The sequence below is a fragment of the Pituophis catenifer genome, unplaced genomic scaffold (genome assembly GCF_029215685.1).
Source record: "Pituophis catenifer annectens isolate HBS135680 unplaced genomic scaffold, rPitCat1.0.hap2 SCAF_8, whole genome shotgun sequence".
Taxonomy (NCBI): domain Eukaryota; kingdom Metazoa; phylum Chordata; class Lepidosauria; order Squamata; family Colubridae; genus Pituophis; species Pituophis catenifer.
In genome coordinates this window covers 71904833-71920878 of record NW_027256888.1, presented here as the reverse complement: position 1 = coordinate 71920878, position 16046 = coordinate 71904833, and the positions used below count along the sequence as shown (strand labels likewise).

Here is a 16046-nt window from a genome sequence, read left to right as displayed (position 1 = left end):
TACTCTAAAAAGTTTTCCTTTTTTTCCTAATTAGAAGATAGTGTAGCTAGAAAATCAGAGATGAGATATACAGATAGGACTGCCCTTATATCTTTGGCATAAAAATCTTTCTGAGGAGATGGAGTGAAACCAACTAGCCTTCTAGAGCCGTGGTGGCGCAGTGGTTAGAATGCAGTACTGCAGGCTACTTCTGCTGACTGCCGGCTGACTGCAATTTGGCAGTTCGAATCTCACCAGGCTCAAGGTTGACTCAGCTTTCCATCCTTCTGAGGTTGGTAAAATGAGGACCCAGATTGTTGGAGGGGCAATAGGCTGACTCTGTAAACTGCTTAGAGAGGGCTATAAAGCACTGTGAAATGGTATATAAGTCTAAGTGCTATTGCTATTCTTAAGGTGCAAAGCATTGCAAGACTCTCAAAATTATTCTGATATGTCAGTGGTCTTCACCACGGACCCCCTTTAAATACCTTTTGTGGCCATGGACCTTCAAGACTAATTAAATAACATTTCTTCAAGTCTTCGCGGACCCCCTATGACAATATTGCAGGCCCCCCAGAGGTCCGTGGACCATAGGTTGAGAATTACTGTGATAGCAATGGCAATAGCACTTACACTTAAATACCGCTTCACAATGCTTTACAGCCCTTTCTATGTGCTTTACAGTGTCAGCATATTGCCCCCAACAATCTGGATCATCACTTTACCGACCTTAGAAGGATGAAAGGCTGAGTCAACCTTGAACTGATGAGACTCAAACTGTCAAACTGCTGAACTGCTGGCAGCCAGCAGAAATAGCCTGCAGTACTGCATTCTAACTACTGTGCCACCATATGCAAAACCCATTAACAACGGTAAAAACAGAACGTTGAAAATATCCAGTGTAACTTTTCTTTTTGCTTTAAGAAACGACGATAAAACACTAAATTTACCTCCAGAAGAAGATCTATTAAAGGAGTTTGCTTGCTTGCAGGTGTCAGGCAGAGATTATCTATTATCAGCACACGCATAAAGTCAAACACAAACTTCTTAGCAGGATGGTTGGTTAAAAAAGTCTTAGACCCAACGTTGCAATACTCTGATTGGCTCCGATTCATCCCTGTATCAGAGGCAAATGCTTTGAACTCTTCAGCTGGAGATCCGGCATCATCATCTAAATCAGTAACCTGTTTTTGAAAAAAACCAGTCATCAGTTGTTAATTTTGGACAACAGAGTATGATGGATTGCAGTTTTTTATTTTAGCATCTCAGTATGTACAGATAATCCTCGCCTTACAACCATTTGTTTAGTTATTGTTTGACGTTATAACGCCACTGAAAAAAAGAGATTTGTGACAATTTTTTCACACTTATGACCATTATCCCATGGTCACACAATCAAAATTCAGGTTCTTGGCATGTTTAACTCCTGTTTATGACGGCTGCAGTGTCCTGGAATCACGCGGTCATCTTTTTTGACCTTCTGACAAGCCAAAGTCAATGGGAAAGTCAGACGCACATAACAACTGTGTCCCTAACTTAACAACTGCACTGATTCACTTAACAGCTGTGGGAAGAAAAGTCATAAAAATGGGGCAAAATTCACTTAACAACTATCTTGCTTAGCAATAGACATTTTGGGCGAGGACTATCTTTGCAGCTAATTGACAGCCATTTAGGAATGGCAAGAACAGAACTCTCTGAAATAAATGTGCCTTTCAGCAAATAAACTGTCTCTCTTAGCAAAGGAAATGTTGGGCTCAGTTGTGGTTATAAGTTGAGGACCATCTGCAGCAGCACCTAACCAATCTAGGTGGATCATGGACATTAAACAGAGACAACCCTGCAAAAATACTTGAATGGTGGACCTGAGAATTCCAAGCTGTTGGAAAGTTGACAAAAATGGGCACAATCCACTTAATAACCGTTTTTGCATAGCAAGTGGAAATTCTGGTCCTGGCTGTGGTCATACGTCAAGGACTAAGCTGTATTATAATTTCTCCTAAATGTGCATTAGAAGGTAGTCTTGCTATTGCTACCAACCTGCCTTCCATTGAGGACCTGTATATGGCACAAGTCAAAAAGAGGGCTGCGAAAATATTTACAGACCCCTCGCATCCTGGACATAAATTGTTTCAACTCCTACCCTCAAAACGACGCTATAGAGCCCTGCACACCGGAACAACTAGACACAAGAACAGTTTTTTCCTCGAACACCATCACTCTGCTAAACAAATAATTCCCTCAACCCTGTCAAACTATTTACTAAGTCTGCACTATTATTAATCTTCTCATCGTTCCCATCACCCATTTCCTTCCACTTATAGAATAGAATAGAATAGAATTTTTTATTGGCCAAGTGTGATTGGACACACAAGGAATTTGTCTTGGTATGCCCTCAGTGTACATATGCCCTCAGTGTACATAAAAGAAAAGATACGTTCATCAAGAATCATAAGGTACAACAGTTAATGATAGTCATAGGGTACAAATAAACAATCAGGAAACAATATCAATATAAATCATAAGGATACAAGCAACAAAGTTACATTCATACAGTCATAAGTGGAAGGAGATGGGTGATGAGAATGATGAGATTAATAGTAGTGCAGACTTAGTAAATAGTTTGACAGTGTTGAGGGAATTATGACTGTATGACTGTAACTTTGTTGCTTGTATCCTTATGATTTATATTGATATTGTTTCCTGATTGCTTATTTGTACCCTATGACTATCATTAAGTGTTGTACCTTATGATTCTTGATGAACATATCTTTTCTTTTATGTACACTGAGGGCATATGCACCAAGACGAATTCCTTGTGTGTCCAATCACACTTGGCCAATAAAAAATTCTATTCTATTGATTTATGTACTGCAATGCAAGTAGATAAAATTCTTGGAAGCCAGAGGCATCCAATGGTCAAGTAAATATGATACAGCAAAAAAACCCATCCCGCTGTCACTGAGCCTAGGACAGCAGATGGTGCTAAGGAGGCCTACGAGCTGTCTATTGTCACAAAGGATTTAGACAACTGCTCTGTCCTTCCTCTTTCCATACGGAGACATGAAGCACGGTAGAGTGACTTTAATTTGGGTTTTGGCCAAACGGGAAAATTTCATATCATAAAAACCATGCCGCTAGAAAGGTACCTGCTGAGAATATGATACAGAAAGAAAGAGACTGAGCAGAAATCTACCCAAGCAAAATATTCTATTAAATGAAATTTATACAGGATAATAAGCAGATTAAAGTCCTAATTACGAGCTAAGAAGATACTGGAAAAGACATAATGAAAGCAAGTATAATTATCCACCCAGAATGTTCAGCCACTGTTGTCAATACGGCGCAAAAAAAAAAAAACAACAAACCTTGATGATGTGTAGCTTAAACCTTCACTCTCAAAGGTTAAAATCGTATCAAGTGTTAATTCCCCCGTGAGAGCTGCAAAGCCTCTTGAATCTGACACTATTAATCCATGTATGAGATTTCGCAAAGGTCTCAAAGGCTCCCTAACAGCGCCGAAAATAATGTTTTTCTTCCCTTTAGCCTCTTAAACACAAACATGCATAATACTCTAATGCTGGGACCTCTCAAGCCGATTGTGGCTTGCCAAAACTTCAGGTTTTTCCTCATGTAGGATTTAGCGCTGAACTGGGGATTTTAGGCACCCATAACATTAAGCAAGTTTCAAAAATCAGAAATCATCTTTGCATGATGTAGATAAAATAGGTTAAAATCATATTTTGATGCCAAACCCTGAAATCTACCCCAATCAGCCCCACATATGCAGATCTCAATTGAACCATTTTGCTATAATTTTAACATATTTTATCTAGATGTTAAATGATTGTATTTTATTCCAATTTTATTTTAGACTGTATTTTATCCCAATTTAATTTTAAATTGTATTTTATCCAATTCCATTTTAAATTGCTTTTATCAAATTAATTTTAGTAATAATTTGTTTCTGGAACTCTGCACTTTGATATGGTCCAAGGGTTAATCAATAAATAAAGATATAACATGACAGCATGAATAATCAGCTGGTACTTACAGCTGAGATGGCTCTCAGTAATTTCCATGCTGATAAATCTTTCTATTCAATTCTATTTATATTTGCTAATTAAATACTCAAACTTGAAACTTGCTTAATGTTATGGGTGCCTAATTTCCATATCATAAAAGATAAAGGTAAAAGTTCCTCTCGCACATATGTGCTAGTAGTTCTCAACTCTAGGGGGCGGTGCTCATCTCCGTTTCAAAGCCAAAGAGCCAGCGCTGTCCGAAGATGTCTCCGTGGTCATGTGGCCGGCATGACTCAACGCCAAAGGTGCACGGAACACTCTCTTACCTTCCCACCAAAGATGCTCCCTATTTTTCTACTTGCATTTTTTACGAGCGTTCGAACTGCTAGGTTGGCAGAAGCTGGGACAAGTAACGGGAGCTCACCCTGTTACACAGCACTAGGGATTCGAACCGCTGAACTGCCGACCTTTCCATCGACAAGCTCAGCGTCTTAGCCACCGTGTCCCACTTTACATACCATAGATACCAAATAATAGGAGGTTTGGGGTTGTTGTTTTTTGTTTTTCTTAAAGGGAAGGGATTCTTTTGCTTCCTACCATTTCTGAATATGGCCGAATGTTGAAAGGGAACACGGTAGCTGCCAGTGCACAAAGAAAATCTGGGCTCATCCACATCGAAGCTAAATCTGGAACATTATGATACAGGTATCGAAAAAACTGCATCAAGGTGACTGGATATTCGCGAAGCCAAGATCCTTCTTCCTCTGACTGCCAAGGCTGCAGGGCAAGGAAACGTTAGAAACTTTATTCATTCAAAGATAAAATAATGTGAAATAACAATGTGGTGCATTATCTAAAGCAGGACTGCATTAGCCAAGACACAATGTACTGACTAGAGTTGCATCTCTAACAGTAAAATTTATTGAGTAATGAATCCTATGTATTATTAACTAGAGCATCGGGAGAGAGAGGGGGAGGGAGGGTGGAGGAGAGGGAGAGGGAGGGAGGGAGGGAGGGAGGGAGGGAGGGAGAGAGAGAGAGAGAGAGAGAGAGAGAGAGAAAGGGAGAGAGATGTTAATATGTGACATTACGTTTTATTAACTGTGGTGTACAATATAAAGAAAGCCCAATAACCTCATATTTACTCATGTGCAGAAGCCAACAATATAGTTTCCACTAAGTATGCATGGACAGATAACTTTTTTTTTATTTTAGATTTTCATCCTGTCTTTTATTATTTTTTAAAAAAATAATTCAAGGTAGAGAACATACATAATATTCCTTCTTCTTCCTCCTATTTTTTCTACAGAAACAACCCTGCAAATTGAGTTGGGCTGAGAGAGAGAGAAAGAGAGAGTGACTGGCCCAAAGTCACCCAGCCAGTTTTTCAAGCCTACAGCGAGACCAGAACTCGGTCTCCTGTTTTCTGTTTTCCAGAAACTAGTGTAACTGGTTTCTTGTTAGCATTATTGATTTCATAAAGAAGGAGTATCTTTTTCTTAATGTATGCCACTTCTCTAAGCACAAATCTGCTTCTACTTTGCAACAGGATCTCAATAGTACCCAGCAAAACACTTATTAATGTTGGCTTTATTGAGCAGTGCTTTAGAGTTTGCTAGACTGTAGATATTTAATTTGATAGACTGTGATATCCTGCATATATTGCCTAAAGAAAACTATCTAATGAAAGTTAATTATTAATAATACAATAGTGCAATAACACTTTATTAATTTATCGTATCAACGTATTTAATTATTACTATTAAACACAGATGAAAAACCTGGGGTGGCGAATAGGTAGAAAGATATGACAATCACTTTTTTTAAGTGTAGTTTTTTTTGAAAGAAAGGGAAGTCACTTGTATTTACATCTCTCTGCCCATCCATCCATCCATCCATCCATCCATGAGCAAAAAAAAAAAAAAAAAGTAACTCTTCCTTGTGAGTCAGGTTGGGAGAAATAAAATCAATGAATGGCTGAAGCTAGACTGGACCTTATTCTCCTCTATCTTAGACCAATACTTTTAACATATTAAACTCTCTTGTTTTTACTTATGCCAAAACAGAGGTGTCCTCCAACCTTGGCAACTTTAAGATCTGTGAACTGCAATTCCAGAATGCTGGCTGAAGTCCACAAGTCTTAAAATTGCCAAGGTTGGACACCCAATCCCATGGCCTAAAATATTGCATCCATTAATGGCATCACGAAAGCAACTACTGCCAACGAGTAGGACAGAATTTTGTTGGAGTTTAAAATGAGTTTTCAACATTCGTTTGTAAAAGATTCTATCTTAGAATTTCAAGTAATCTTTTCTTAAACGTTTTATACCAAATTGATAAAATGAACAGGTGAAATATCTCAACTTCTCATGGGAGAACTTCAGAGAGATGCCATACTTACTGAATTTAGCATGCTCCTAAGCATTCCCAGCAGTAAAAATGCAGCTTCTGTGCAAACACTGTGAATTGAAGCCACCACGGTGCCACTTGATGCAGGAACACCAAATATGAATGTCCAAATTGAATCTAAGTCAAACTTCAGCAGAGAAGGAGAGAAAAAAAAATTACATTATTCTGTGTTCATTTATAAGCAATCTATAAATTATTGCAATGCCAAACTTGCCATTCAACTTCTTGGTAGTTCACGGTTATTTGTACAAATCAACCAATGAGAGATGCTCACTTAATCCACCAGAAACTGTACCAATTTCTATTAAGCACTTCATCATATCTTATTTATTCAAAAATGTTTAAAAACACTTCCAACCCCAAAAAAGCAGTTGGTCAAGGAAGCACACATACTGCGTCTGTCTAAAAGACTGTGGAAGATTTAGGTTATATAGGTATCTGCAAAGAATAAGCAATTTTCAGAAAAAGGATGCAAAAACCCATTAAGAGGCATGCTACAATTACTCTTCAATTCGAAAAGCAAATAAACACCAGTTGATATTCCCCATAAACCCCAGTGTCATTAACCTGAAACTTCCTGCTCATTCTTCAGTAATGCTTCCATTTTAAAGAAGTGATACAATTTTTCCCTCTTAATTCTTGTGTGTGACTCCCTTTAACCAGTCATCTCACTACATGGTTCCTACCTGACCACCTTGATTGCACCGACTGATGGGGACCGGTGTGCTGAGTTGCAGATTTTCAGGCAGTTCAGCGACTGGCTGCTGTAGGAAAAGTGCCATGAGAAGGAAATACAATGCAGGCACATTTGTGTGCTTCGGAAGAAATGACTGAAGAACTGGGAAGCCCGGGAAATGACAGGCATCTCGATTAATTTCCCTGACAGTTGATCTGCCACCGGCACTCCTGCCGACATTAAAACCTAAACAGAAAACAAAGAAGAAAAGTTAGATCTGTAATATCAACACTGATTGGAAAAACAAGTTGAATGCCACGCTCAGTATGGTAAATAAATGCTTGGTTATAGAACTATTTTTCTCAATGTGATTTTTATTCAACTGAGATTAGGAAGAGTGCTAGGCAGTGGTGAAATACAGATTTTTTTACTACCGGTTCTGTGGGCGTGGCTTGGTGGGCATGGCAGGGGAAGGATACTGCAAAATCTCCATTCCCTCCCCACTCCTGGGGGAAGGATATTGCAAAATTTCCATTCCCACTCCACTCTGGGGCCAGCCAGAGGTAGTATTTGCCGGTTCTCCGAACTGCTCAAAATTTCCACTACCGGTTCTCCCGAACCTGTCAGAACCTGCTGGATTTCACCCCTGGTGCTAGGCCATATAAAAGAACTACTCAAAATAGTCAAAACCTTGGCTTAAAATAGGTGTCTCCAAACTGACTGAGGAATTCTGGGACTTGAAATCCATCAGTCTTAAATTTGCCAAGTTTGGAAACTGCTGGCCTCAAGAGTCAACAATTTTAAGGTTAAATTTACTGATAGATTTCATCTTTCACAATGTAAATCTGTTAAGAGCTTTTTTCTATGTGAGCCCATTGAAACAAATTGCCCAGGCACCCAATAATAACAAAAATATTGCCCAGCACAACCATTATACAATTAAACAATTCTTCATTTCACTCCCAAATAAATATTTTCTCATTCCCTTTCATTTCTAAAACAAAACATATCTATATTCTTCATTTGGAGTTGTCAAAGATTGCAAATGGGTTAGTATAGAAAGAAAAAAAAAACAAAATTATTGTTGGTTGCAAAAACGAATGAGTGAATGAAACAGCACCTTTAAAAAAAATGAATAGTTATGGAATTATATTTTGAGAAACTTTCAATACTTGAGTACAAGCCAACTTCATCTTAATTTCAGAGCAGATTTTAGCAATAACCCCTTAGAAGTGCACTATCTCAGCTCTACTAGTGATGTCTGTTAATTCCCAATAAACAAAGGTATTAATATAAACAGTTGGCTTTGCTGAACAGTATATGAGAAATATCCATCTGGATTCTTTTTAACATTTTTTGTTTCTGATTAAAAATATTTACTTTCTGCTAAAAACTCTGTGTACCTTCAAAAATTCTACAGAACATATTCTTAACAGTTAATATTTACAGCTTTGCTCATCAGGCACACCCACGTTATTAGAACAATGAACAAGGAAGCAATGCTACCTTTGAAGATTTTGTCATTTTAGGATTTCCCATATAGTCCATTTTTTGGTCCAATTCTTACATCACAAGAGCAGCTGTGGCCTTTGCTCCCAAGCAGATGTTCAATAACATCAGCTTAATTAGATCATTTGGGAGGGCCTTTAAGGGGAACCCTTGCATACAAATGAACATATGTCACCTCCTACTCAAATATGTCAACATAATGGATTAGCATTCTGGCTCAGTTGTTTCTCCCTTTGGCATTCTACCATTAAACTGGGAAGGGAGACTGCAACAACATACTCTGCATTTGACAATGTTATAAACTAGTCTCTGAACAAACTTATGTTTCACGTTCTTTAGACGAAAACCAATTTTTATAGAATATAAACAGGCCAGTTAAAGATGTTGTGACTTAGGTAAGCTTTTTCTAAGACATACTGATCAATAATTGTACATATACAAAATTGTCCAGAGATATTTTCTAAAGAAATGGAAACTAAACATAAGGTATCTCCTAGGCTGGCTCATCTAGCCATAAAGTTTTCTTTGTCCTCTCCTTCAGTTAACTGGTTCAGGAGCCAACTCCAATTTGGGAATATGCTATATGTCAGAAATGACTTTCCCAATAACAGATCAACTTTATAATGGCCACAATACTCAACCTGGAAAAAAAATGACCCCAACTCTCCAAATTGTTGTGACCCGCTAGCGGCCAGCAGAGCTGGCAGCAGATTTGGACAGTGAGGAGGTTGGGAAGGAATGTGGGCCAGTCCTGGAGTCTGGGGAAGACTCGGATGATGGCGCTGAGTCGGAGGCAGAGTGGCGGCCAAGGCCATCTGGTAGTTCTTTGCTGCTTCTGGAGTCTGACATCAGCGAGGCAGAAGAACAGCGTGAGCCTGTTCCCAGTGTCTGCATGTGCAGAGCTGCCAGGAGACAGGAACAATTAAGGAAACAGGGTTGACTTGGGAGTAAGGCTTGGAGATGATTGGCCCCTCCCATAAGACATAAAAGAGAAGTGAACGGGACGTGAGCTTTTGCAGGAAGCAATTAGTTCATCTGGCCGATTCAAGATTTGAAAATTCTGTTTGTGACTCTATGCTACGTTTGGCCTTGCCCTGAGTCTGGAAATTAGCTCTTTGGCAGCGTTCCACGTGAGATAAGGTGGGTGTTGATAACCTTCCTCTGAAAGACTGTTTATCAAGCCTTGTGGACTATAAATGAAAATAATTTACAGCCGTATGAATTAAAGAGGTTTGCTGGGACTAAGTTTGTGCTGTTTAATTTCTAAGGAAGCTTAGGTCAGAAGACAAATTCTGATACAATCTTTTGTTAGTACATAGTTAAAATGGCAATTTCCTATATCAAAAAGCATTTTTTTTTTTTACAATTCAGCCTCATGGATTAGTCCAAGTTCTTTTATACAGGTAGTCCTTGATTTACAACCACAATTAAGCCCAAAATTTCCACTACTAAGCAATACAATTGTTAAGTGAGTTTCACCTCATTTTACAACCTTTGTTGCCACAGTTGTTAAGTGAGTCGCTACAGTTATTAAGTTAGGAACATGGTTGTTAAGTGAATCTGGCTTCCCCCACTGACTCTGATGGTCAGAAAGTTTGCAAAAGGTGGTCACTTGACCCTGGGACATTGCGACAGTCATAAATATATGCCAGTTTCCAAGCATCCAAATTTTGATCAGGTGACCATGGAGATGCTGCAATGGTCATAAGTCATTTTTTTTCAGTGCCATTGTAACTTTAAATGGTCCCTAAGTGAACTGTTGTAAATCGAGGACTACCTGTACTGTATTTTGATAACAAGGCAACGTGTGGGGACTCATACCAAGCACGGTTCCAATCTTATTAGTCAATACAGAATCGGTCTGTTCCAGCCAGCCTCCACCACTCAGACCTTCTTTGAATTTGATGAGGATAGTTGGGTTGCTCAGCAAAACTACCAGAATCCTCATGGCTGCAGTCACTGTAGCTGGATGGAGGTGATCTTCCATAAACAGCACAATCCAATCAAAGCCCAGGGTACGGACCAGCTCTTCGCAAGCCCTAAGGGGAATCCACAGAATTAGCAATCTAGACCAACACTAGACCAAGAATGAAGAAGTAAACAATACCCCAATCAAGGATTACCAATGCAGACAAACAAGCTAAGAGTAAACAACGGTCTAGTCAAGGAATCCCCAAGACCAGGGGTGTCAAACTCGATTTCATTGAGGGCCGCATCAGGGTTGTGTTTGACCTCAGGGGGTCCGGTGAGCGTGGCCAGCTCAACGCCACTCATGTCAGGGGCACCTGTGATAGCCCGGGCAAGGCTGGAGGATCCACTTTTGCTAGTACCGTATTTTTCAGAGTATAAGACGCACCTTTTTCCCCCAAAAGAGGGTGAAAATATGGGTGCGTCTTATACTCCGAATGTAGCCCCGCCCAGCTTCCCAAACTGAGGTTTCAGAGGCTGAAAAAAGCATCAGAAATGAAACTTCATAGAAGCCCCCAAACAGCTTCAGAGGCTTTTTTTTTTTCTGAAGCTCTGTTTCAGAAGTTTCAGAGGCAAAAAAAAAGCAAGGCACAGAGCTCACAACCAAGGTACCTGTTGCTAAAATTCACCTCTGGGAACAGCTGATTGGGGGTATTCCGGGAGGCCGATCTACCTGCCAATCAGTTTTATTTTCCTCCCAAAAACTAAGGTGTGTCTTATACTCCAGTGCGTCTTATATTCCGAAAAATACGGTAGTTTATTTTGCAAGCACTCTGCCAGCGAAAAGAACCCCCACGTGCAGCCCTCCTAAGCTCTGTTTTTGCTGGCAGAGGCATCATGGGCCGGATCCGGACCACAGGTCTTGAATTTGACACCCCTGCCCAAGACTATTCTCATTAATACTGACAGGGCAAGCCACTAGTATATAAAAATAAGAGTAAATCCCATTCCTTCCTAACACTGATGAAGTTACCTAGTTTGGTAATGAAATGTCTGCAAGAAAACCACCAAGCTCGAAGAACAGCAAGGACCCTACAATTGGTAATTTTTCAGGGAAAAAAAGGGGTTAACAAGATTCAGTGTTTTGCTCACCAGTATTTTATTTGCACAGTAATGCCATATGATGTTGCTCATATGGATGTCAGCGTTCCAAATTAGGCTCTCTTCCAGCGCTGACATGAACAAGATGAAGCATAGAGCAGAAGCTTGATTTATTGCTGAGATGAACTTTTACCTAGTTTTTTGAACGTTACAGATAGTGTTTCCTGGGTGACGAGGGTGGGGGCCACATTCCTGTGAAAAGAACGTGCCGGGATGTAGAGATGGATCTGCATGATGGCCAATGGGACATTGGGGTTGGAGAGCGGAAGAGGAGGGGCTTGGAAGGAGGGGCAGTTTGGCTGCAACTTGAATCAGGAATGTCGGATTCTGCTATTCTTAAAATAAAAGTGATCCATTAGAGACTTTGCGCTTGAGAATGAAGTTTATTTAAGATAGCCCCGAAACCTGACAGAGGATTTGTTGTTGTCTGCTGATACAAAAGTAGAATCGTCCTGGATTTTGTTACAGTTACAACTATTAAAAAAATAAATAAATCTAGATTATGTGTACTCACTGTAAATTGACACTTGTTTTTTCTTTAGATGTGTACATAAGCTTCAGCAGGATATCCAGCAATCTGTTTCTCAGAAGAATAAGATTTGCAGAAACAAGGCCACCAAAATCTTCCTCGGTTCCTAAAATACAAGTTATTGCTTTGAAGCAGGCAATTTTGAACACTTGTGCAAAGATTATTTTCTAAAATAATGTCAAGAGTCAAAATTGTTTCGGTCAGGTCACCTTCAGTGTTGGAAACCTGACAGTCAGTGGATATTAAATGCATAAATCAATATAAATCACAAGTACTTCCCCAGTTTTATTGCACGGGAAATGTTCCTTGAGTTAAAAGTGCTCTAAAGATTACAAAATGAAACAATTATAGATTAAGAAGAAAAAAAGAAGAAGAAAATTCACTAATGCATTCATTTTGGAATTATAAGGTAAAGGTAAAGGTTCCCCTCGCACATATGTGCTAGTCGTTCTTGACTATAGGGGGCGGTGCTCATCTCCGTTTCAAAGTTGAAGAGCCAGTGCTGTCCAAAGACGTCTCCGTGGTCATGTAGCCGGCATGATTAAATGCCAAAGGAGCACGGAACACTGTTATCTTCCCACCAAAGATGCTCCCTATTTTTCTACTTGCATTTTTTACGAGCTTTCGAACTGCTAGGTTGGCAGAAGCTGGGACAAGTAACGGGAGCTCACCCCATTACACGGCACTAGGAATTCGAACTGCTGAACTGCTGACCTTTCAATCGACAAGCTCAGCGTCTTAGCCACTGAGCCACCACATCCCTTTTTGGAATTATACACACATTATAATACACACACACACGCACGCGTGTGTGTGTGTGTGTATTACTGTTCTAGCCAGTTTTTCCTACATAAATCAAGATGTTTGTATAGCCATAGTTAAGTGACATCCCAAATCACTATTTACTAGGTTTTATCAGACATTTAAGCAGCAAATTTGCCTTCATCAGTTAGCCACACCCTCATTTTATGGCAAAATAAGCCAGAAATAGATCTATTTTAGTCTCTCTTAAGTCTTGCAGCAGACAGCATAATGTTGCTTAAATGTCTGATAAAGCCTAGAAAATAGTGATTTGGGATGTCACTTAACTATGGCTATACAAACATCTTGATTTACGTAGGAAAAACCGTGGCTAAAACAGTAATGCACATATAGACCTACGAAAAAAGAACTATATACATATACACACACACACACAAACACACACAAACACACACAAACACACACACACACAAACACACACACACACACACACACACACACACACACACACACACATATATATATATATATATATATATATATATATATATATATATATATATATAGACAATGCTGCAGAAAATAACTGTAAAATAATCTACCAATGTACACCTAAGCAAGTTAAGATGTAAATAGTCTTTTAGTATTACAACATTTTTGTACTTAGTATAAATTTTGACTGGTGTAGAAAAGGTTGTAATATCGGGTGCAGTCACGTGGCACCTGCTTAACAACTAGCACGCCTTATGACTGTAATTCCAAGTCTCAATTGCAGACATAAGTCGAGGACTACCTGCACACCAGAGAACGGAAAGCATGAGCTTAAAAAAACTGAACACAGACATTAAATGCTAATGCAAAAATACATCTCAACTTCTCTTTCACTCTTTCCCTTGAACCTGAAACTACTTACCAGTGTCAAGCTTCTCTTCATTGTTCATCTCCATGACTACAAATTTCTCACAGACTGCAAATGTAGGCAAAGTAGAAGCTATGAACTGTCCAAACCTTGAAAAATAGAAGGAGGAAAATGGCAGGCACTTGTGTGACAAACAGAGTTTAATTCTGCTAGTTGTTAACATCAATAAAATAACACTAAGTGGCAATGGATTTAAAAAATGTAGATTGTGGTGACAGCTGATTTAAAATTAAAATTGCCTTGGTCTAACATAATAGCCTCCCTCACTCGACCGAAACACTGCTTGTACTGCTGGAGGTTCTAGTACAGAGATATCAGAACGCAACTTACTTGGGAAAGGTGACTTGTAAAAGCCAAGAAAACATGTAATAATGCACAATTATTATGTCTAAATAGTAAATTATGTATTTTAAATCAATTATATATGTGTAGATAAACTATGGGATTATCATTTTGGAACTGACATGGATTTTGGAACACAAAAATATATTACATTTTCCAAACATTAAATTACATTTTCTAAGCATGACAAAAATCTATACAGGTAGTCCTCGATTTATGAGCCCAAACTTTTTGTTGCTGAGACATTTGTTATGTGAGTTTTGTCCCATTTTATGACCTTTCTTGCCCCAGCTGTTAAGTGAATCAGTGCAGTTGGTAAGTTAGTAATAAGGTTGTTAAGTGAATCTGGCTTCCCTATTGACTTTGCTTGCCAGAAGGTAGCAAAAGGTGATCACATGACCCTGGGATACGGCAGCCATCATAAATATGATTCGGTTGTCAGTCTGAATCTGAGACCATGGGAATGCAGTAACAGTCATAAGCAGGGGTGGGCTGTTGGGGGTTCGCAGGGGTTTGGGAGAACCTGTAGCTAAGATGTGCAGTTCGGAAAAGCCCCAAATCCCACTCCTGGTTGGCCCCGCCCACCCCACCCCTCCTGGGAATCCCCACATGGCCCGTTGTGGATGCAGGTAAGTGCAGGACGCACGTGGAGGCTCAGGGAGGACAAAAAACGGGCCTACCGGAAGTTCGGGAAGGCTGGAAATGGGGCCATTTCTGGCCTCCAAAGGGCCTCTGGAGCCTGGGGAGGCCGTTTTCGCCCTCCTGGAGGCTTGAGGAAAGCCTCTGGAGCCTGGGGAGGGCAAAAATGTCCCCCCCCCCAACGTGGTGCAGGAGGCTGACTAGGCCACACCCACCCAGCAACTGGGCAGAGAACGAAGCCCACTCCTGCTCTTAAGTGTGAAATATGGTTGTAAGTCACTGTTTTCAGTGCAATTGTAACTTTGAACGGTCATTGTTTTAAGTCGAGGACTACCTGTAGTAAGATTTTGATAGCTACTATCCAAAAGATTCTGGTCCTGTTTTAAACATTTTTCTCCTCATAGAAAAATCTCACACATTTCTATGCGGGACTAGAGAAATATGCCCTCTCAGAGGTACCAGCACACTCTCTAATTTTTGTAGGAAGAAAATCCATAGTGAATCTCAATGGTACCTGAGTAGGTCATTGCTGCTAGGAAACCCCTGAAGCAAATAGCTTAGAACATTGCTAATAGCGGCAATGGTTGGCTGTGACAAAGACATGTCTCGAAGAGTGAGCAAGAGTTTTGGGATTAGCTGGAATTCCCTCATCAGTTTTGCATTTTTTGATGCTTCGCTGTAAAAGAAAGAACAATGTAATAAATAAGAAACTAATTGTCTGAAAATGATAAGCTTCTTATATTACAACTCACATAATGAATTATTTTTGGAGAGGCAATAATATCTGTGCATCAATTAGCAGATCTATCAATTGAGAAATCTGCGTGGCTGGCATCATATTGTACTGTTTAATTCAAAAATACCCACACTTATTTATTTAGTTACCCCAATTATTATATCCAAATATTTTTCATTTGTTGAAAAACTTGTATATAAGTTCCTAATATAATGAAAGTCGAATGCTGATTATCTCTTCTATGCCTAAGCTCTGGACATCACTTCTGAACACCAAGAAATCCGTTAAACATTTTGGAAGACAAGATCTATTCATATATTTGTAGTTTCCATGACTGATTTCAAAACCAAGCATTTTTTGAATGAGATCTTCAAGAGAAGGTGCTCTATTTTCTGCAGAGCCGTATATTTAACTGTAGCTAATATATGTGTGTGTGTAAAGATGTACAGTAT

The 16046-nt window shown here is 39.5% G+C and overlaps 1 protein-coding gene across 1 annotated transcript in view; it reads right to left on the bottom strand.

The window, feature by feature from the left end:
* Positions 1-16046, bottom strand: part of WDFY3 (WD repeat and FYVE domain containing 3) — a 203958-nt gene that overhangs the window by 58016 nt on the left and 129896 nt on the right. The window contains exons 27-34 of the mRNA XM_070948211.1: positions 15373-15534; positions 13872-13966; positions 12182-12302; positions 10420-10637; positions 7100-7335; positions 6406-6540; positions 4602-4781; positions 930-1163 (exon numbers count right to left, since the gene is read on the bottom strand). Of these exons, the coding sequence (XP_070804312.1) occupies positions 930-1163; positions 4602-4781; positions 6406-6540; positions 7100-7335; positions 10420-10637; positions 12182-12302; positions 13872-13966; positions 15373-15534 (1381 nt within the window). The remainder of the gene's footprint in view (positions 1-929; positions 1164-4601; positions 4782-6405; positions 6541-7099; positions 7336-10419; positions 10638-12181; positions 12303-13871; positions 13967-15372; positions 15535-16046) is intronic.